This window comes from Tachyglossus aculeatus, chromosome 9, assembly GCF_015852505.1.
Source record: "Tachyglossus aculeatus isolate mTacAcu1 chromosome 9, mTacAcu1.pri, whole genome shotgun sequence".
In the NCBI taxonomy this organism is placed as follows: Eukaryota; Metazoa; Chordata; class Mammalia; order Monotremata; family Tachyglossidae; genus Tachyglossus; species Tachyglossus aculeatus.
Genome location: NC_052074.1, coordinates 35445525 through 35469128, shown reverse-complemented (window position 1 = coordinate 35469128; position 23604 = coordinate 35445525). Strand labels below are relative to the sequence as shown.

Here is a 23604-nt window from a genome sequence, read left to right as displayed (position 1 = left end):
AGTCCATTTATTTTATTTTGTTAGTATGTTTGGTTCTGTTCTCCGTCTCCCCCTTTTAGACTGTGAGCCCAGCGTTGGGTAGGGACTGTCTCTCTGTGTTGCCAATTTGTACTTCCCAAGCGCTTAGTCCGGTGCTCTGCACATAGTAAGCGCTCAATAAATACGATTGATGATGATGATGAGTAAACTCTCAAAAAATATGATCGAGTGAATGAATGTAGGACCCGAGGAAGGGGGGGAGGCCGGCTGAACGCCCCCAAACACTCGGCCTGGGATGAGGAGGAAGGAGGAGGAGCAAGGCAGGAATCGCTTGCGGCCGCGCAGCTGGGCACCTCCTCCCCTGCTCGTCAATGCCTGGCGTACACGCAAGGGGAGGGGCCTGGGCCTGCTCTGCGGCCTAGTAGCCCGGTGGCTACCTGTGCGTGGCCCCCGCTAGCCCCGGGACTCCCTGTGGCCGGTAGGGTCGTGCCCACCCGCCAGGAAGTGGAACAAGGGTGGCTTGTACCGCCTAAGCGGCCAACCCGCCCCGGCCTTTGGAAGAGGGAGCTGGAGGGAACGTCGGCCAGCCCCTTTACAGTGTAAGTCCCCTCGGGTCAGGCAACGGTGTCTGCTAATTCGGTTGGATAATAATAATAATAATATTTATTAAGCTATTACTATGTGCAAAGCACTGTTCTAAGCGCTGGGGAGGTTACGAGGTGATCACATATTTATTTACATATTTTATTTAGCACATATTTATCATATTTTTCCAAACCGTGTGGGGGCTTACAGTCTTCATCCCCATTTTACAGAGGAGGGGACTGAGGCACAGAGAATGATGATGATGATGGCATTTGTTAAGCGCTTACTATGTGCAAAGCACTGTTCTAAGCGCTGGGGAGGTTACGAGGTGATCACATATTTATTTACATATTTACATATTTATTTTATTTAGCACATATTTATCATATTTTTCCAAACCGTGTGGGGGCTCACAGTCTTCATCCCCATTTTACAGAGGAGGGAACTGAGGCACAGAGAATGATGATGATGATGGCATTTGTTAAGCGCTTACTATGTGCAAAGCACTGTTCTAAGCGCCGGGGGGGGATACGAGGTGATCAGGTTGTCCCACGTGGGGCTCCCAGTCTTCATCCCCATTTTCCAGATGAGGTAACTGAGGCTCCGAGAAGTGAAGCGACTTGCCCAAGGTCACACAGCAGACGTGTGGTGGAGCCGGGATTCGAACCCGTGACCTCTGACTCCAAAGCCCGGGCTCTTTCCACTGAGCCACGCTGCTTCCCAAGTGACTTGCCTAAAGTCACACGGCTGACAGTTGGTGGATGGGGGATTTGAACCCATGACCTCTGACTCCAAAGCCCGTGCTCTTTCCACTGAGCCACGCTGCTTCTCTGGATTGGCCTCGCCCAAGCGCTTACCGCAGTGCCCTGCACATAGTATGCGCTCAATAAATGCCATTGATTGAAGGCCGCCCTAGCCTCACAGCCGCCTGCCGGGATAGTGGGTCCTCCCTCCGTCCCGCCCCCACTTCAGGGTAGAGTGAGCCCTCCCGCCCCAGCAGGGCACAAGGCTTTCAGTGCTTACAACAGTGCTTTGCACATAGTAAGCGCTCAATAAATATAAATGAATGAATGAAGGCGAACCATTTTAGCAACCGCTTCTCCCCCAGGAGTCGTTCTCTTCTCTTGGATCCCGTTGCCAGGCCGCCCCCCCACCCCACCCCACCCATCCTCCTCCCTAATAATAATAATGGCATTTTATTAAGCATTTACTATGTGTTCTAAGCGCTGGGGAGGTTACAAGGTGATCAGGTTGTCCCATGGGGGGCTCACAGTCTCAATCCCCATTTTACAGATGAGGTAACTGAGGCACAGAGAAGTTAAGTGACTTGCCCAAAGTCACACAGCTGACCCCAACCCAGCCTCCCGCCCCTGGGGGGAACAGGTACTGGTTTAGTAGCTGAAGGTCTCCTTCATGGCTGGGGGCAAAACCAGAAGGGTTTAGACTGTGAGCCCTTTTAGACTGTGAGCCCAATGTTGGGTAGGGACTGTCTCTATATGTTGCCAATTTGTACTTCCCAAGCGCTTAGTACAGTGCTCTGCACATAGTAAGCGCTCAGTAAATACGATTGATGATGATGATGATGATGATTCCCCACCCCCAGAAGGAAGCCAGCTCAAACTCAAACTCAGCTGTGGGATTAAGGCAGAGGGCCAATCCAGCCGAGCCAGCTGCTGAGCCTGCCCACACCCCTTGCCACGTTGAGGGCCCCGGGGCGGCCCATAAACTGAGGCAGCCCCACCCCAGGGCTCACCTCTGCTAATTTAATGGAGTGAGTGAATGTAGGGGGTTGCGTGCAAGTTGTGGATTTGTGTGGAGCGTTTCGGATGAGATCAGTCCGTCTGGCATTTATCGAATGCCTGCTGTGGGGAGAGCACTGAACTAAACGCTTGGGGAAGTACAGTACAGGACATCTGGTAGGCATTGACCACAATGAGCCAACAGAAGTGTACACATTTTGTGTCTGGGAAAGAGTTTGGGGCTGACTTTTTCTTCCTTGGGAGAAAATGAAAAGGAGTATAAGTGGCAAAAACCTGAGACTCCAAGCCTTCTGATCACCCAGGAGGGCTTGGGGAGTTCTTTTGTGGCTCAACATAGGCCTGGCCATTTGTTGACAAACTGGGTTTTGTGAAGCAAGGCGGGCAGCCCACCGCAGTGCTTTCTTTAAGAGTAAACAGATTCAAATAAATTTCTATCTTTCTATTCAACTTTCAACTATGGTTTTCTTATATTCTGCAGGCATTGCACTAGAATAAGGTAAATGGTTAAAAACCTTAGACTACCTCAGGGGTAGTTTTCCAAACTGCCTGCTTGTGAGAGCAAAATCTTCACTCCAGTATGCCTATCCGTAGAAGGCTGGTTGGAACAGCAAAGAACCAGGGTAATTGTCATATATAAAAATCTGTTTCTGAAATGGTTCCTGGTCTAGTCAGCACATCCTTGTCTACAAGGAAAGGACATCTTTGTTTTTAGGCAGGAATATATAAAAATGAATAATTACTGTGGATGCAACCCCCCCAAGACATTAAATTCTCAGGGAAAATTCTCAGGGAAAAATAGTCATTAATACCCAAAGAGGGAGTATCCTCCCAACCATCACCCCATCTGTGTCTGGGACTTCCACATCTTCTCCTTGTATGTCTGTGCTCACATCTCCCTGTAGTTTAACTGGCCTTCAAATCGCCACTCAGCAGAGCCAGTAATGTATTTTGCTCATCTAATAAGAAAGAGTACTATTTATTTTATGACGTTGCTATCACCTAGAGAAGGATGGGTCTATAGCACATTGTTATGGGCTAATGAATGTATTATTACCTTCTTTGTAAAATGCTCTATGAGTATAACAAATCTATCTGTAGGAGTGCCCTAAAAAGCAGCATTTAAAATTGAGTCCTGCTTTGGGTTAATGTTCTTTGTTCAAGGACTTTTCAACAGATGAATTGCAAACATTAAGATGAGAAATAATCTTGGAAGAAGGCCAAATTGGAACACATCCAGTTTTTCTGTAGCACAGAAGTTTCATTCCTCCATATAGGGAACTTCCCACTCCCTTCGAGAGCTCATTTGCTCCCTTGGGTTCAACTACCACCTCTATGCGGATGGTACCCAGATCTACATTTCCAGCTCTGATCTCTCTACCTCTCTACATCTTCTCATGCCTTCAAGACATCTCTTTGGATCTCCTCCCATCACCTCAAACTTAACATGTCCAAAACAGAGCTCCTTATCTTTCCACCCAAACTCTGTCCTCTCCATGGCTTTCCCAACACTGTAGATGGCACTGCCATCCTTCATGTCTCACAAGCCCATAATCTTGTCATTATCCTCATTAACATCACTAAATCCTGTTGGTCCCACCTTCACTACAAACCTAAAACCCACCCTTTCCATCCAAACTGTTACCGTGTTAATACAGTCATGCATCCTAACCCACCTGGATTACTTCATAAATCTCCTGTCTGTCCCTACTCCAGTCCAAACTTCACTCTGCTCCCTGGATCATTTTTCTACAAAATCATTCAGGACATGTCACCCCGCTCCTCGAAAAACTCCAGTGGTTCATTCATTCATTCAGTCGTACTTGAGTGCTTTCTGTGTGCAGAGCACTGTACTAAGTGCTTGAAAAGTACAATTTGGCAACAAATAGAGACAGTCCCTACCCAACAATGGGCTCACAGTCTAGAAGGGGGTGGGGGGGGACAGACAACAAAACAAAGCAAGTAGACAGGCATCAATAGCATCAATATAAATAAATAGAATTATAGATATATACATGTCATTAATAAAGTGAATAGAATAAAAATGTACATATCTACACAAGTGCTGTGGGGAGGGGAGAGGGTTAGAGCAGAGGGAGGGAGTAGGGGTGATGGGGAGGGGAGGAGGAGGAGCGGAAAAGGGGGGCTCAGTCTGGGAAGGCTTCCTGGAGGAGGTGAGCTTTTAATAGGGCCTTGAAGGGGGAAAGTGAGCTTGTTTGGCGGAGGTGAGGAAGGAGAGCAGTCCAGGCTAAGGTAGGATGTGGGCCAGGGGTCGACGGCGGGACAGGCAAGAACAAGGCACAGTGGGGAGGTTAGCAGGCAGAGGAGCGGAGTGTGCGGGCTGGGCTGTAGAAGGAGAGAATGGAGGTGAGGTAGGAGGGAGCAAGGTGATGGAGAGCTTTAAAGCCAATAGTGAGGAGTTTTTGCTTCATGTGGAGGTTGGGAGGCAACCACTGGAGATTTTTGAGGAGGGGGGGTGACATGCCAGAGCATTTCTGTAGAAAGATAATCCGGGCAGCAGAGTGAAGTATAGACTGAAGCGGAGAGAGACAGGAAGATGGGAGATCAGAGAGGAGGCTGATGCAGTAATCCAGTCGAGATAGGATGAGAGATTGTACCAACAAGGTAGCGGTTTGGATGGAGAGGAAAGGGCAGATCTTGGTGATGTTGTGAAGGTAAGACTGGCAGGTTTTGGTGACAGTTTGGTTGTATGGGGTGAATGAGAAAGCGGAATCAAGGATGACACCAAGGTTGTGGGCTTGTGAGATGGGAAGGATGCCAGCGTGGCTCAGTGGAAAGAGTACGGGCTTGGGAGTCACAGGTCATGGGTTCAAATCCTGTCTCTGCTAATTGTCAGCTGTGTGACCTTGGGCAAGTCACTTAACTTTTCTGTGCCTCAGTTACCTCATCTGTAAAAAATGGGGATTAAGACTGTGAGCCCCATGTGGGACAACCTGATTACCTTGCATCCTCCCCAGTGCTTAGAACAGTGCTTTGCACATAGTACGCGCTTAACAAATGCTGTCATTATTATTAGTGCCATCCACAGTGACGGGAAAGTTGGCTGTTCACCTCCACATCAAACAAAAACTCACCATTGGCTTTAAAGCATCCTACCACCTCGCCCTCTCCTACCTCCCCTTGCATCTCTCCTTCTACAACCCAGCCCGCACTCTTCATTCCTCTAATGCTAACATCTATCTTGCCTGTCTCGCTGCCGACCTCTAGCCCACGTCATGCCTCTGGCCTGGTACTCCCTCCTTCCTCAAATCTGACAGACAATTACTCTCCCCGTCCTTCAAAGCCTTACTGAAGGCACAGCTCCTCCAAGAGGCCTTCCCAGACTAAGCCCCACTTTTCCTTCATTCAGTTGTATTTGAGCGCTTATTGTGTGCACAGCACTATGCTAAGTGCTTGGGAAAGTACAATACAACAGTAAACAGTGACATTCCCTGCCCACAATGAGCTCACAGTCTAGACTGGGGAAGACAGACCTCAAGACAAATAAATAAAACTGCAGATATATAAGTGCTTTGGGGATGGGGGGGGGGGAGAACAAATCAATCAATCAATCAATCGTATTTATTGAGCGCTTACTGTGTGCAGAGCACTGTACTAAGCGCATGGGAAGTACAAGTTGGCAACATATAGAGACAGTCCCTACCCAACAGTGGGTTCACAGTCTAAAAGGGGGGAGAAACAAAGGGTGATAGGGATGAGTGGGCAAAGAGGAAAAGTGGGGCTTAGCCTGGGAAGGCCTCTTGGAGGAGATGTGCCTTCAATAAGGCTTTGAAGTGGAGAGAGTGGTTTTGTGTCACATTAGAGGAGGGAGGGCATTCCTCATTTCCCACTCCCTTCTGTGTTGCCCAGATTGCTCCCTTTGCTCTTCCCCACTTCCAGACCCACAGCACTTACGTACATATCTATAATTTTATTTGTTTATGTATGTCTGTATCCCCCCACTCTAGACTGTAAGCCCGTTGTGGGCAGGGAATGTGACTCTTTAATGTTGTATTGTGCTCTCCCAAGCACTTAGTACAGTGCTGCCTTCTGCTGAAGCTAGAGAAACCCTTTCAGCCTCTTCCATTCCATGGCCTCCAACTTCCCATTCATTAACTGCAGTCGTGCTTCATCTTCTCTCCAGCCCCAATTCTCTGCAGCATTGGTGGGGGATGGGAGGAGGAGAGAGGGTGACTTATGGGAAATTGCTGAACCATATCAATCTCCTGTAGCAGGAAAAGCTGACAGGCAAATTCTTAGCTGCACCGACTGCTCACGGTCATTTGGAGCAACCAGTGCTATTTATTGAGCACTTTCTGTGTGCAGAGCACTGAGCTAAGTGCTTGGGAGAGTACAGTACAAGTCCTGCTCACAAGAACCTTCAGACCCTAGGCCAGACTGGGAGATTTAGCCTGTTGGAGCCCCATAACACTTTCCTTCCCCCTTTCAGCTGGAAATGGTGGTGGTGGCGGCGATGGCAGCGCACACAGGTTGAGCTGGAGTTGTGCAAGTCCCTGGTTACAAGAAAAAAAAAGTACTGCAGAAACTTGTAAATGGGCATCAGGAAAGTCCCTAGGAGTAGTGGAGGGGAGCGGGCCATTGGGGAGTGTACTCTTAAATTACCTGTCATCGTGTTGGGGTTAGTTCTGGAACAGGACACCGACAAGTTTTATTTGAGTGTGTGGAAAACAAATCCCACAATACATCCACATTTTTGGCAAACAGATTGCACACACATCCTCCTGGGGAGAGCCTGTACTTGTCTGTTCCGATGCCATGCATGTGCGCACAAACCATTTCTTCCAATACCTAAGTGTGTTGTTTCCAAAAAAGTTCATGTTTGATAAATGTTCCCTCATTCTCTGGAATGTTTTAGCTGAAATTTGCACTCTTGGCAGAACTGAGTGTTCCAGGCAAAAAACCCCATCAGGGCTCAGTGTGTGCTCAGTATGTCTGTTGTTTTTATTCATGTTTTTAATTCCTGTTCACATTTGTACTGACTCAGGGCACTTCTAAATGCTGGGTGCTTCTGAGTTTTTTTATATCAGAGGGTCTGCATTATTGAAGAACCCTAGGGTGAGAAAAACTCTGATGCTGCCTATATGCCTACAACCATTTCTTTAGATACTGAAGAACAATCCTTAATTTTGTGACTGCATTTTAGCCAAAATGCACAATGAAAACATACATATGATGGAATTGAATGTAATAGTGCAGGCACATTTTGGCAAGAGGAAAAAAGAATAATTCAGATGCAATTTGTCTGCAGTGAAGGATGTGTGCTATTGTACTTTCCATTTTAGCTGATGGTCATCTGGCTTGAAATTCATGTTTCTTGTTTTTCAGAATCCTAGCACTTGAAGACATCAGAAAAAACTGTATACTTGATCGATGGAAACCATGAAGATATCAAAAATTGCCTACCCTTTGGGACTCTTTGTATGTCTGTTCATTTATGTTGCGTATGTAAAATGGCGTTGGGCTCCCCAACCGATCTTCAGCATAGCAGAGACTGCAGCTGGGCCATGGGGAGTCCATCAGGATCACCTGGTGGTAGAGATGGACAATCATGCCGTGTTCTATGGAATTATGTTTGATGCTGGAAGCACCGGAACGCGAGTCCATATCTTTCAGTTTACCCGGGTCGCAAAAGGTACTCTCAGGTAGCAAAAAACTGGCACCGCTTTTCTTTTCATGACTTACATCGGAGACAGTGTAATGAGTTGAAAGGTGGGGATAGAGAAGCCTCTATAGGAGGGCAGCCTTAAAAGAATGACACTCCATTGTGGGCAAAAAAGAAGATATGCAGGAGACAGGATCAAAGTTTATGATATCATGAAGGGTGCATAAGGTGAACGTGGAATTCTGGTTCTTCAAGTACCACAGTCCCTCAGATGCCTTCAAAGCCCTACTGAGAGCTCACCTCCTCCAGGAAGCCTTCCCAGACTGAGCTCCCTCCATCCTCTCTCCCTCCCCAACCCCCTGCCCTACCTCCTTCCCCTCCCCACCGCACATGTATATATGTTTGTACAGATTTATTACTCTATTTTACTTGTACATATTTACTATTCTATTTATTTTATTTTGTTAATATGCTTTGTTTCGTTGTCTGTCTCCCCCTTCTAGACTGTGAGCCCGTTGTTGGGTAGGGACCGTCTCTATATGTTGCCAACTTGCACTTCCCAAGCGCTTAGTACAGTGCTCTGCACATAGTAAGCATTCAATAAATACGATTGAATGAATGAATGAATGAATCCCACCAGGTCAAGGGTCGGGGGTGCGGTGGAGTGGAGGTGGGGGCAGTTTCAAGAGAAATTAAAGAAGTTCCTCAGCAGGGGCTAAGCTTTTGAAATGTGTTACCCTATGGAATTGGCAGGCTTAAGAGGAGTTTGGTTACATTCAGGGGTGAGAGGTACAAAAATCAGTTACTACAGAGAAGTAATAATGATAAAAATTGTGGTATTTCATTCATTCATTCAATCGTATTTATTGAGCACTTACTGTGTGCAGAGCACTTGTACTAAGCGCTTGGGAAGTACAAGTTGGCAACATATAGAGACGGTCCCTACCCAGCAGCAGGTTCACAGTCTAGAAGGGGGAGACAGACAAGAAAACAAAACATATTGACAAAATAAAATAAATAGAAGCACTGTTCTAAGCACTGGGGGGATACAAGGTGATCGGGTTGTCCCACGTGGAGCTCACAATCTTAATCCCCATTTTACAGTTAAGGTAACTGAGGCTCAGTGAAGTGACTTGCCCAAGATCACACAGCAGACCTGTGGTAGAGCAGGGATTAGAACCCATGACCTCTGACTCCCAAGCCCGTGCTCTTGCAGCAGAGCCACGCTGCTTCTCCGTAGAAGTCATCGTAGTCATTAGTAGTCATCGTGGTCTTCGCTAAGCACTGGGGAGATTCCAGATAAGGAGGTCAGACCCGGCCCCCGTCAAACCCCGAGGTTCACAACCTCGGCAGGAGGTTGAGCGGGTATGGCATCCCTGTTTTCCAGAGGAGAAACTGAGGCAGTTTCTTTTGGTAGTGACATCGGGCCTGGTCCAAAGTCTGTCCTGGGGCCGAGCCCGTCCGTGGCTCATAACCCAGGACTCGGGGTGAGACTGTGGCGAGGGGAGGTGAGGGAGGGTCTCCTCCAGCTATCAGCCCAGGAAGATAAAGTCAGGGCCTGCTTGGAAGGGACTTGGGGTCGACTTATGGTGAAAGGGGGTCTGTGTGTAGGGTCTGGCCCATCTCTTGGGGAACAGCCTGTGGCTCTGAGACGGGAAGGAATAATAACTGTGGTGTTTAAGCGCTTACTGTGCCAGGCACCGTACTAAGTGCTGGAGTAGTAGATGCAGTCCCTGTCCCACAGAGGGCTCCCAGTCTTCATCCCCATTTTACAGACGAGACCCAGAGACGTGAAACAACTTGCCCAAGGTCACACAGCAGACAAGTGTCAGAGCTGGGATTAGGACCCGGGCCCTTCCGACTCCCAGGCCTGGATTCTCGTGAAAGGTAGAAGAGGGAAACATGGCGATGAGGCGATGGTGACTGCGGGGTCACGGACTTTTATTTTGGGGCATCAGGTCACATTTCTCATTCTCATCTAATACTCTAAGAGCGGGGCGAGGTGGGGGGGGTGGGGCAGTGCTCTATACAGAACAAATGCTACAAGTTCAGATTGGAAATCGGGTCCTCCTCTTTATGGCTCCTCCATTTGCCATCTCCCCCTCCCTCAAACGGTGAGGTCTTGAGAATCACATGAAAAGGGGGGGGGATGCGATGGGGTTGGGGGGGCTTCCCTCACCCACCCCTGGGGCATGGGGATAGAGGCGGTAACAGACGGAAACATGGAGAGGTGGAGACAGAGACAGATGGGAAGGAATTCTAAAAACTTAACTTTTGGGGAAGGGGTGTCTTTGGGGGTAGGCGAGGTAAGAGATATTCTGGCAAGGGTGTGTGTGTGTACGTGCGTGTGCATGGGCACATGTGCACACCTGCACAGGCTAGACTACGTTGAGGTTCACCCTGGGAGGCGGAGGGGGAATCACTGTGGGTTTGGGTAAATCTATATAGCTGGGGGCAGGATGTGTTCAGGCCTAGATCTCTTTAGAGTGGCGGTGAAGAACGAATCCAGACCAGTCCAATATATTCCGCTGGAGGGGTGGGGGTGCCGGGGGCAGGGGGGTGGGGGGACCAGTCCCCTCTTGAGCAGAGGAAGGGCATCCTGGACTAGTTCGCTGTCAAGAGCAGGGGGAGGGGAGGAATCCGGATTAGTGTCCTCTAGGCTGTGGGGATGACCGCCTGGATCGGTCTACTCTGGAAAGCTGGGAGGTGAGAAGAAAGAAAGGGGAGGAAAAAAAAATCCAGGCCACTCCACACTGAGGTCTCGGGTGTGTGGAAGGATGAGTGGCATTATTGCCCAGGTTGGGTCAGTTCCACAGGGGCGTGGGGGGTGTGTGTCCATTTTCCCACTCAGTTCACCGGGGGAGGGGGAGAGGATGGATCCGGGCTGATTAATAGGTTCCAAGCACTGTACTAATTGCTGTGATGGGTAAAAGATAACCAGGTCAGACACAGTCCTTGTTCCACATGGAACTCCCATTCTAAGTAGGAGGGCAAGTACTTAGTGTCCATTTTACAGATGAGGGCACTGAGCCCCAGAGAATTTAAGTGACTTACCCAAGGTCATACAGAGGGCAAGTGAGAAGCAGCATAGCCTAGTGGATAAAGCATATTCACTCATTCAGTCAGTCATGTTTATTGAGTGCTTACTGTGTGTGGAGCACTGTAGTAAGTGCTTTGGAGAGTACAATACAATGATAAATGGACACATTCCCTGCCCACAACAAGCTTACAGATATAAATAAATAAAATTACAGAAATGTACTTAAGTAATGTGGGGGTGGAAGGGGGATGCATAAAGGGAGCAAGTCATGGTGACCCAGAAGGGAGTGAGAGAAAAGGAGGGCTTAGGGAAGGCCTCTTGAAGGAGATGTGGCTTCAGTAAGGATTTGAAGGCAAAATAATAATAATAATGATGGCATTTGTTAAGTGCTTACTATGTGCAAAGCACTGTTCTAAGTGTTGGGGGGGGTACAAGGTGATCAGGTTGTCCCATGTGGGGCTCACAATCTTAATCCCTATTTTACAGATGAAGTAACTGAGGCTCAGATAAGTTAAGTGACTTGCCCAAGTTCACAAAGTAGACATGTGGCAGGGCCGGAATTCGAACCCATGACCTCCGACTCCCAAGCCCGGGCTCTTTCCACTGAGCCACGCTGCTTCTCTAAGGGGGTGCCTGTCGGTTATGAGGAGGGAGGGCGTTCCAGACCAGAGGCAGGTTGAGGGCAAGAGAGGTTGGTGGCGAGATAGACGAGAAAGAGGTAGAGTGAGAAAGTTAGCATTAGAGGATCCAAGAGTGTAGGCTGGAATGTAGTAGGAGAGTAGCGAGGTGTTGTATGAGGAGGGCAAGGTGACTGAGTGCTTTAAAGAAGTGGTGAGGAGTTTTTGGGTTTTGTGGAGATGTATGGGCAACCACTCGATGTTCTTGAAGAGTGGGGAAACTTGGCCTGAACATTTTTGTAGAAAAATAATCCTGGCAGCAGAGTGAAGCGTGGGAGAGACAGGAGGCAGGGAGGTCAGCAAGGAAGCTGATACAGTAATCAAGGTGGGATAGAATAAGTGATTAGATTAACCTGATAGTAGGTTGGATGGAGAGAAAAGAGTGGATCTGGGGGATGTGAAGGTTGAACTGCCAGAATTTAGTGATGGATTGAGTATATGGGTTGAATGAGAGAGAAAAGTCAAGATCAAGGACAGGGTTATGGGCTTTTGAAACAGAAAGGATGGCGATATCGTTTACAGTGATGGGAAAGTTATGGGGAGGACAAGGTTTGGGTGGGAAGATAAGTTTTGTGTTAGACATGCTAAATTTGAGGTGGCAGAAGGACATCCAAGTAGAGTTGTCTTGAAGACAGGAAGAAATGCAAGACTGCAGAGAGGGAGAGAGACCAGGGCTGGAGATGAAGATTTGTGTATCGTCCACATAGAGGTGGTAGTTGAAGCCATGTGAACGAATGAGTTCTCCAAGGGAGTGGGTGTAGATGAAGCGTAGATGGGGACCCAGAAATGAACTCTGAGGGACCCAAAGTTAGGGGATGGGAGGCAGAGGAGGAGCCCACTACAGAGACTGAAAATGAGCATCCGGAGAGATAGGAGTAAAACTGGGAGAGGATAGTGTCAGTGAAGCCAGGGTCGGATAATCTTTCCAGGAGAAGGGTTGGTCGACAGTATAGGAGGCGGCTGAGAGTTTGAGGAAGATTAGGATGGAGTAGAGGCTGTTGGATATGGCAAGAAGGAGATCATTGGTGACCTCTGAGAGGGTGGTTTCTGTGGAAACCAAATTGGAGGGGGGGTCAAGAAAAGAATTGGAGGAGAGAAATTTGAGCCAGCGCATGTAGACAACTCGCTCGAGGAGTTTGGAGAGGAATGGTAGGAGGGAGATGGGATGATAGGAGGCAGCTGATGGGTCAAGGGAGGGTTTTTTTTTAGGATGGAGGGACATGGGCAGGTTTGAAAGCTTTTGGAGAGCGAACAGTTGAAAATGGCAGGGAGGGAGGGGGCAAGTGTTTTGATAAGGTGTGAAGGAATGGGGTCAGATGCACAAAAGGGTGGGGGTGGATTTGGAGGCAAGGCAGGAGATCTGTAGAGATTCTGCTTTGAAAGAAGGGATCCTTGAAGAAAGAGCAGGAACAGGGAGGGGCAGGGGAGATTTTAGGGAGATCATGCCCGAAAGTGTCAATTTCCTTGATAAAGTAGGTGGCCAGGTCAAAAGGGATGGGGAACGTGGTGGGACGGGGGTTTGAGAAGGCAGTTAAACATCAGAAAGCACAGGCCTGGGAATCAGAGGAACTGGGTTCTAATCCTGGCTCTGCCATTTGTCTGCTTTGTAACTTTGGGCAAATTGCTTAACTTCACTGGGCCTCAGTTACCTCATCTGCATAATCAGAATTAAGCCTGAGTCCCATGTGGGATATGGATGGGGTCCAACCTGATTAACTTGTCTTCTAGACTGTGAGCCCTTTGTTGGGTAGGGATTGTCTCTGTTGCCGAATTGTACTTTCCAAGTTCTTAGTACAGTGCTCTGCACACAGTAAGCGCTCAATAAATATGATTGACTTTACCCCAATTCTTAGTTCAGTGCCTGAAACACAGTAAGCAGTTAACAAATAGCATTTATTTAAAAAAGTGGTGGATCTGGGATCAGAACTTAATGTTCAGCTAACCCCCAGGCCTGTACTCTTTCAAAGAGGCCATGCTGCTTATTAAGAAAAGTTAGGGTTATTGGATGGTCCATCCCTGAACATGAGGTTAGAGGTCCAGGACAATAATCACATGGTACAGTCAAGAATTCTGGTACCTCTGAGTGGACTGTGGCTCTGACCCAGGTGAGTGGAAGCAGGGTTTCTCAAATAGGGATTTGAAGGCCTCAGAGTTCTGATATTGCGTCCTGGCATTCCCTTCAAAACCTCTGGCTTGTGCTCAGGACTAGTGGAGAGTGAGGATAAGGAGTTCGGATGTCAGGGATTGTAACGCTGACAACTATCTGAGGAGATTCCCCTAGCTGCTCTGGGCCACACCAGGTTCTCTCAGAGAGAGTGGAGGCACCCAGTTCATCTTTCAGCTTATTCTTCAGCATCAACCAACAGAAACTAGGGAAAGTTCTTCCTGGGGGAAGCAACACCTCTTTCAAAGGAATCCCCTTTCCAGAGTGGTTGGAAGGTCCCATTTTTAAGAGTGTCATTTTATGTCTTTCTAGCCAGTAAACAGTACCTGCTTTTCTGTAATGTTTAGTTGAGCAGATGGATTAGCTCTCAGATTCACCTTTCTCTACCTGTAAAGCAGGTAAAAAATGTTGAGTGTCAGTGCCATCTGAGAATCACTGAAGAAAATGGGGAGCGCAAGATGAGAGGGCAGTACCCTGGGTTGGAGTCAGGATTAATGGATTTACGTGAGGTATCAAGGATAGCAAATGCTGTGAATGGCAATAAAAGACTACAGAGTTGAATGTCACTAATTTATCCTTTTGATAAATTTGTTTTTTTCTCCAGAGAATCCCACATTGACCCATGAAACATTCAAAGCTCTGAAGCCGGGATTATCTGCTTATGCTGATGATGTGGATAAGGTGACTTATTTTTTTATTAATATACTGGGTTGGAGGGTGAAATTTTCTTTCAACAAAGTAAATGTGTGTGGGTTATAAAAAATACAGTAAATCTCTGGGGAAAAGAAAGTCACCTCCTGATTTGGTGGTGTGACATTCTTTCTCTTTAGAAATAGTCCTTAGAAATAGACTTTGCAAACCTTCTTCCTACCATTCCTCTCGAACCTCCGTGAGCGAGTTTCCTACACCTTCTGTCTCCACTTCCCTTCCTATTCTCCATTTCTCTCCTCGACCCCCTCCAATCTGGCTTCTGCCTTCTCCAACTCCACATCAACTACCTTCTCAAAGGTCACCAGTGATCTCCTTCTTGCCAAATCCCACAGCCTCTACTCCATCCTAATCCTCCTCGACCTCTTAGCTGCATTTGACACTGTCGACCACCTCCTTCCACTGGAAATATTATCCAACCTTGCCTTCACTGACACCGTCCTCTCCTGGTTCTGTTCTTATTTCTCCGGCCGCTCATTCTCAGTCTCTTGCGGGCTCCTCCTCTGCCTCCCACCCCCTAAGTGCGGGAGGCTCAAGTCTGAGTTCTGGGTCCCCTTCTATTCTCCACCTACACCCACTTCCTTGGAGAGCACGTTTGCTTCCATGACTTCAGCTACCTTGTCTATGCACATGATTCTCAAATTTACATCTCCAGCCCTGATTTCTCTCCCTCTCTGCAGTCTCATGTTTCCTCCTGCATTCAGTCCATCTCTACTTGGCTGTCCCACCAACACCTCAAACTTAACATGTCCAAAACAGAACTTCTTATCTTCCCACCCAAACCCCATGGCTGCGTCTCTCTGGCTGCCTGGATCATTTTTCTACAGAATTATTCAGTCCATGTTCCACCACTCCTCAAGAACCTCCAGTGGTGCCCATTTAGCTCCGTATCAAACAGACTGTCTTACCATAGGCTTTAAAGCACTTTAAAACACCTTGCCCACTCCTACCTCACCTCCCTGATTTCCTACTACAGCCCAGCCTACACTCTGCCCCTCTTATGCCAACCTACTCACAGTACTTCGATCTATATCTAACCGCCGACCTCTCTCCCACATCCTGCTTCTGTCCTAAAATGCCCTCCTTCTTCATATCCAACAGATGATCACTCTCCCCACCTTCAAAGCCTTATTAAAGGCACATCTCCTCCAAGAGGCCTTTCCCTGACTAAATCCTCTTTTCCTCTTCTCCCACTCCCTTCTGCATCATCCTTGTACTTGGATTTGCAGTCTTTATTCACCCCTTCCTCAGCCCCATAGCACTTATGCACATATTCGTAGTCCATAACAAACTTGTGGGCAGGGAACTGTTTATCTACTTTATTTTTGTACTCTCTCAAGTACTTAGTACTGTGCTTTGTACACAGTAGACAGTAAATGTGATTGATTGATAAAGGCTCCCTGTTGATTTTATTATAAATGCAGCAAAACAAACCAGAGAAGCAGCATGGCCTAGTGGAAAGAGCATGAGTCTGGGAGTCAGAGGACCTTGATTCTGATCCCAGCTCTTCCAAGTGCTTACTGTGTGACCTTGGGCAAGTCACTTAACTTCTCTGTGCCTCAGTTACCTCATCTGTAAAATGGGACTAAGACTGAGCCTCTTGTGGGACTGGGACTGGATCTGACCCGATTATCTTGTATCTACTCCAGGGCTTAGAACAGTGCCTGGCAAATAGCCCAGGGGGAGTAGATATAAATCGGAAACATACAAAAGGAACAAGGCTAATAGCCTAGTTACAAGTGATTCAGACAAAGCCAGCAAAAAAAAAAAAAAAAACTTGCTATGGATGCATGAGGGTTGTCTTGTAAAATCCTGCATTAAGAAAATCTCACCTATAATCCCCACTCATTTCAGTGCCCCACTCGCGCCCACAGGCACAGACCACTTCTTTCAGTGTTTCCAGAACCAAGCAGGCTCATGTTTTTGGACAGATGTTCTTTAATTCCCTATCAGCACTCTAGCCAAAGCACACGAAAACATAGGTAGTGGCAGAACTGAGAAGCAGTGGATAGAGCACAGACCTGGCCTTCAGAAGGAAGCTGGATTCTAATTTTGGCTCTGCCATTTGTCTGCTGTGTGACTTTGGGCAAGTCGCTTAGTTTCCTCATCTGTAAAATGGGGATGATGATGATTATCGTTATTATTATTAACAACAACAATAATAATAATAATTCAGGTATTTATGAGGCGCTTACTGTGTGCCAGGCACTGTATTAAATGCTAGGGTGGATACAAGCAAATCAGGTTGGACACAGTCCCTGTCCCATGTGGGGCTCACAGTCTCAATCCCCATCTCACAGATTAGGAAACTGAGGCACAGAGAATTGAAGTGACTTGCCCGAGGTTCCACAGCGGACAAGTGGCGGAGATGGGACTAGAACCCACAACCTTCTGACTTCCAGGCTTGTGCTCTATCCACTATGCCATACGAGTCCCATGTGAGACAGGAACTGTGTCCAACCTGCTTCGCTTGTATTTACCCCAGTGCTTAGTACAGTGCCTGCAACATAGTAAGTGCTTAACAAATGCCACAATCATTATTATCATCATCATCATCATCAATCGTATTTATTGAGCGCTTACTATGTGCAGAGCACTGTACTAAGCGCTTGGGAAGTACAAATTGTCAACATATAGAGACAGTCCCTACCCAACAGTGGGCTCACAGTCTAAAAGGGGGAGACAGAGAACAAAACCAAACATACTAACAAAATAAAATAAATAGGATAGATATGTACAAGTAAAATAAATAAATAAATAAATAAATAGAGTAATAAATATGTACAAACATATATACATATATACAGGTGCTGTGGGGAAGGGAAGGAGGTAAGATGGGGGGGTGGAGAGGGGGACGAGGGGGAGAGGAAGGAAGGGGCTCAGTCTGGGAAGGCCTCCTGGAGGAGGTGAGCTCTCAGCAGGGCCTTGAAGGGAGGAAGAGAGCTAGCTTGGCGGATGGGCAGAGGGAAGGCATTCCAGGCCCGGGGGATGACGTGGGCCGGGGGTCGATGGCGGGACAGGCGAGAACGAGGTACATCATCATTAGTATTATTATTATTATCACTGAGTGTGTCCACAGGAATGGCTGAGATATGGACAGGTAAAACCAGGAAGGAAAGGGAGAAGAAGAGAGATGAGGAGAGGGTCTTCCTTCTGCCACCAATCTATGGACCAAAATGGAAGCATTTTATGACTTATATTTTCAATATTTTGTTCTGAAAACTGCCACAGAGCACACAGGGAATACTGGAACTACTTGAAGTGGCTAAGAAGGAAATTCCTTTTAACTTGTGGAAGGGCACACCTTTGGTCCTGAAGGCAACAGCGGGTTTGCGCCTATTGCCCGAGGGAAAGGCGCAAAAATTACTACAGAAGGTAAGACTGATGTTTCTTTCCTTTCCAAGGTTTCATTTCTCTTTCTCTCAAAAGATTGTTGAAGTATTTCCTGACAGGTCATGAGGGCTGTTCGTATTTAATCACCAGAATTCACCAGATATGCCAATATGATGGATATAATCTTATGGCCATTTTATCGTGAATTAAAAAGCTGGTTGGATCCTTGAAAGGTCATTTATATTTGTATTTATTGAGCACTTACTGTGTGCAGAGCACTGTACTAAGTGCTTGGGAAGGTACAATACAGCAATAGAGACAATCCCTGCCCACAACAAGCTCACAGTCTAGGTGGGGGGGGAGACAGACAGCAATACAAGTAAACATGCATCAATATAAATAAATGAAATTATAGATATATACATAAGTGATGTGGGGTGAAGCATTGCGGGGAAGAGCAAAAAGAGCCAAAGCAAAAGTCAGGGTGACTCAGAAGGGAGTGGGAGATAAGGAAAAATGGGGCTTAGTTTGGGAAAGCCTCTTGGAGAAGTGCCTTCAGTAAGGCTTTGAAATAGAGGGGAGAGTAATTGTCTGTCAGATTTGAGGAGGGAGGGCATTCCAGGCCAGAAGCAGGACATGAGCTAGGGGTCGGCAGTGAGATAGTTGGGAATGAGACAAAATGAAAAGGTTAGCACCAGGGGAGCGGAGTGAGGCCCCTGTATGTGATGGGTGTCCAGATAATGCTCTGCCCATGATGGATTTCCAGTATAATCATCTTAATTCTGTGGGCCCAAAGTACAGCACTCTTCCCAAAACCTCTCTCTGCACATTGCAGGTGTCCAAGTACAACAGTGCAAACAGCATATGCTCAGTAAATACTAATGCATGAGCAAGGGCAGATGACCTCTGTTGTTATTGCTGTCATATGTTAAGTGGTAACTGATATAATGGCTGTCATTTACCTCGATGACCTCACCATGACCATTCGATCCCCCTGTTCCTATCTGCCCATCCCAGTCCTCTCCTTCCCCCTCTCCTCGCACTGCCCCCAACTCTCCCCTCCGGCTCCTGCCCTGGAATCCCTTTGACCCAGCACCTCCCCTCATCTCCCTCTCCCTGCATGGCCCCCGTCAACTCTCTCCCATCCAATCCCTCCCCACCTGTCCCTCCTGCCTCATCCCTGTCCCAGAACCACCTCTCGTCCCCCTCCTCCCATGCAAGCCCCTGGCAACTCACTTCCATCCAAACCCTCCTCACCACCCCGTGCCATCCCCACCAACTCTCCCTTCTAGAACCTTGAGGGCATGCAATAAAAGTAAAAGATAGGGTCTCTGCCCTTGGATGTACAGTGGAAAAGACTGATAGACTTGGAGTGTACACAGTTGGAACAAGAAGGAAAAGATAGCCACAAATGGTCTCATCAAGAGTTCTTAGAGATGCCGCAATAGCCCTTGTATTCGAAGAAGACATCACTGACTGTGAAATTCACTGATAGTGCCGGGGTGGCCGAAAGGGCCAGTGTCAGAGCCACAGTCCTGGCATTGTTGCTCACACAGAAAGGTGGTCCCTTGTTGAGTTATTCTATTTAATGCTGGCCAGAGTCAGTTGCTGTTTTCTCTTTTTCCTCCTTTTCTCTTGTTCTTTACAAAGTTTTTGCTCAAAAAGTGCCACGCCTTGCTTACATCAAGTGTATGGAAAGATAAATAAATGAGAAAGTAAATGGAGTTATGTAAATTAAGATATGTGGGTGCTGAGGATGACCTTTTCGTGGGACTTGGCCAGGGACAGTGAAAAGTAGATCTGGAATGCCTCCTGGAGGACATGGGAATAGGAGGACATGCTAATGGCCAGAGCTCTGATTTGCTGGCTTTAACGCAGGGAATAATTCCAGTTAGGTGGATTTTCATGTGTCTTCAAACAAAGAGATGGACTAGACAAATAGAAATTCACTTTGCTCTCCTGTAACTGGGGATTGCCTTCTTGTAGAACCCCACATTAATCAAAGCTCCCATTTTAGTACTCACCCTGTGTCTAGTGCCACGCACTACACAAAATGGTTTCTTCTGACACTGCATCATGCTCTATTTGCTCTCAGCTCTCCTGTCTCAGTTCCTTCACTAATACTGCTTCCTGGGCTTGGAGCTCCCTCGCCATCATCATCAATGGTATTTATTGAGCACTTAATGTGTGCAGAGTACTGTACACTTAAGAGAGTACAGTACAACAGAGTTGGTAGACATGTACCCCATCTACAGTGAACTTACAGCCTAGAGAGCAACCAAATCCGACAGGCCACAGTTCACTGAGTTTTCAAAACCCTCCAAAAATACTGGCTCCTCCAACAAGCCTTCCCCATTTGATTTTCACCACTCAGAGTTGCATGGCTCAGTGGAAAGAGCATGGGTTTGGGAGTCAGAGGTCATGGGTTCTAATCCAGACTCCTCCGCTTGCCAGCTGTGTGACTTTGGGCAAGTCACTTAAGTTCTCTGTGCCTCAGTTACCTCACCTGTAAAATGGGGTTGAAGATTGTGAGCCCCCCCATGGGACAACCTGATCACCTTGTAACCTCCCCGGTGCTTAGAACAGTGCTTTGCACATAGTAAGTGCTTAACAAATGTCATCATCATCATTATTATTATTATCCCTCCTCAGACTTCTATATGGAATGCCCTCCCTCTGCCCATCCACCAAGCTGGCTCTCTTCCTCCCTTCAAGGCCCTACTGAGAGCTCACCTCCTCCAGGAGGCCTTCCCAGACTGAGCCCCCTCCTTCCTCTCCCCCTCGTCCCCCTCTCCATCCCCCGTCTTACCTCCTTCCCTTCCCTTCCCCACAGCACCTGTATATATGTATATGTTTGTACATATTTATTACTCTATTTATTTTACTTGTACTTATCTATTGTATTTATTTTATTTTGTTAATATGTTTGGTTTTGTTCTCTGTCTCCCCCTTCTAGACTGTGAGCCCACCCTTGGGTAGGCACTTACTATGTGCCAAGCACTGTTCGAAGCACTAAACATGTTCTGGTAGAGTATAATACCTGCTACTCTCTCCAGTGGAGGCCTCTTCTCCCACTCCCCCAGACTCACCGGAAAAGGAGGAGGTGTCGGTTTCCTTCTCGCTCCCCAGTGTCACTTTCGCACTATCCCTCCTCCCATTCATTCATTCACTCGTATTTATTGAGCGCTTACTGTGTGCGGAGCACTGTACTAAGTGTTTGGGAAGTACAAGTTGGCAACATATAGAGACGGTCCCTACCCAACAACGGGCTCACAGTCTAGAAGGGGGAGACAGACAACAAAACAAAATACATTAACAAAATAAAATAAATAGAATAGTAAATATGTGCAAGTAAAATAGAGTAATAAATCTGTACAAACATATATACAGGTGCTGTGGGGAGGGGAAGGAGGTAGGACGGGTGGGGTGGGGAGGGGGAGAGGAAGGAGGGAGCTAAGTCTGGGAAGGCCTCCTGGAGGAGGGCCCCCCTTCTCCCCCCCTTCCCTTTCCGTCCCCTCCTTTGAATCCCACATTATTCGCCTTTACCACCCCCTCCAGGTTCTTGTAGCCGTCATCTACCGCCTCACCTCCAACTTCTTTAGCGATTTTGACCCCTTTCTCACCTTCCTTCTCTCCTTTTCCATGCCCACTCTGATACTCAGAGACTTCAACATCCACATGGATGTCCCTGGTGACTCCTCTCCTGCCCGCCTTCTATCTCTCCTTGACGCTGCCAACCTCCTGCTCCACCCCACCTCGCCCACTCGCCAACTTAGTCACACCCTCGACCTCATCATCTCCTACCGCTACACTGTCTCCACCCTCACCAACTCTGAAATCCCTCCCTCTGATCATAACCTTCTCACTTGCCTCCTCACTCACACTCCTCTCCCCTGTAAATCTATATTACTACCTCACAGAGACCTCCGCTCTCTCAACCCCATCCATCTTTCCAAGCGCCTCACACCCCACCTCGCCTACCTTTCCTCTCTACCCAATCTTAATGATCAGATTACTGCTCTCAACTCTACCCTCTCTACTCAGCTCAACTTGCTCATTCTCGTTTCCCTTCGCCGCTCTCGTACCACTAACCCACAGCCCTGGAACACTGCCACTGTCCACCTCCTTCGCTCTTATGCTTGAGCTGCTGAACGCTGCTGGCGAAAGTCTAAACACCACGCCAACTTCGTTCACTTCAAGTTTATCCTTTCCTGCCTTAACTCTGCCCTCTCCTCTGCCAGACAAAACTATTTCTCCTCCCTTATTGACAGCAATGCCCATCATCCCCGTCAGCTCTTCCGTACACTTAACTCCCTTCTCAGGACCCCTGTTTCTCCCACTCCTCCATCCCTCACCCCCAATGATCTGGCCTCCTCCTTCATTAGTAAAATTAACTCCATCAGGTCTGAGCTCGCCAAAGTCACTGCTCCCCCTTCTCCAACCGCCCTACTCTCACCCCTCTCCACTACTCTCCCATCCTTCCCCCAGTATCCTCAGATGAGATCTTCTCTCTCCTCTCAAGCGCTACTCCAGCCACCTGTGCTTCTGACCCCATTCCTTCTCATCTTATGAAATCTCTCGCCCCTTCCCTCCTCCCTTTCTTAAATTCCATCTTCAACCGCTCACTCTCCACTGGTTCCTTCCCCTTTGCCTTCAAACATGCCCACGTCTCCCCCATCCTAAAAATACCCTCTACTGACCCCACCCCCCCTTCTAGTTATCACTCTATCTCCTTCCTACCCTTCCTTTCCAAACTCCTTGAACGCATCGTCTACACCCGCTGCCTCGAATTCCTCAACGCCAACTCGCTCCTTGACCCCCTCCACTCTGGCTTCCGTCCCCTACATTCCACCAAAACTGCCCTCTCAGAGGTCACCAATGACCTCCTTCTTGCCAAATCCAACGGCTCCTACTCTGTCCTAATCCTCCTCAACCTCTCAGCTGCCTTTGACACTGTGGACCATCCCGTTCTCTTCAACAAAGTATCCAACCTTGGCTTCACAGACTCCTTCTCCTGGTTCTCCTCTTATCTCTCCAGTCGCTCATTCTCAGTCTCCTTTGCAGGCTCCTCCTCCCACTCCTTTCCCATGCTACTATGAGAAGCAGCGTGGCTCAGTTGAAAGACCCCGGGCTTTGGAGTCAGAGGTCATGGGTTCAAATTCCCGCTCAACCAATTGTCAGCCGTGTGACTTTGGGCAAGTCGGCAAGTCACTTAACTTCTTTGGGCCTCGGTTACCTCATCTGTAAAATGGGGATTAAGACCGTGAACCCCCTGTGGGACAACCTGATCACCTTGTAACCTCCCCAGCGCTTAGAACAGTGCCTTGCACATAGTAAGTGCTTAATAAATGCCATTATTATTATTATTATCACCTTACTGTATGGGTTCCTCAAGGGTCAGTTCTTGGTCCCCTTCTGTTCTCTATCTACATTCACTCCTTTGGTGACCTCATTCGCTCCCACGGCTTCAACTATCATCTCTACGCTGATGACACCCAAATCTACATCTCTGCCCCTGCTCTCTCTCCCTCCCTTCAGGCTCGGGTTTCCTCCTGCCTTCAGGACATCTCCATCTGGATGTCTATCTGCCATCTAAAACTCAATATGTCCAAGACTGAACTCCTTATCTTCCCTCCCAAACCCTGCCCTCTCCTTTCCCGTCACTTTAGTTACAGTGACTTTCCTGTCAATGTAGATGGCACTACCATCCTTCCCGTCTCACAAGCCCGCAACCTTGG

At 47.8% G+C, this 23604-nt stretch overlaps 1 protein-coding gene across 3 annotated transcripts in view; it reads left to right on the top strand.

The window, feature by feature from the left end:
- The first annotated feature begins 466 nt into the window (after window positions 1-466).
- ENTPD6 (ectonucleoside triphosphate diphosphohydrolase 6) overlaps window positions 467-23604 on the top strand; it is a 51026-nt gene continuing 27888 nt past the window's right edge. The window contains exons 1-4 of one of the 3 annotated variants that reach the window (XM_038751004.1): window positions 467-578; window positions 7668-7974; window positions 14430-14506; window positions 17765-17908. In XM_038751004.1, coding sequence (XP_038606932.1) covers window positions 7713-7974; window positions 14430-14506; window positions 17765-17908 — 483 coding nt within the window. In that variant the 5' untranslated portion in view covers window positions 467-578; window positions 7668-7712. Of the gene's footprint in view, window positions 579-6772; window positions 6856-7667; window positions 7985-14429; window positions 14507-17764; window positions 17909-23604 lie in introns of those variants that run through there. The other 2 variants (XM_038751005.1, XM_038751006.1) reach the window with 2 other exon arrangements.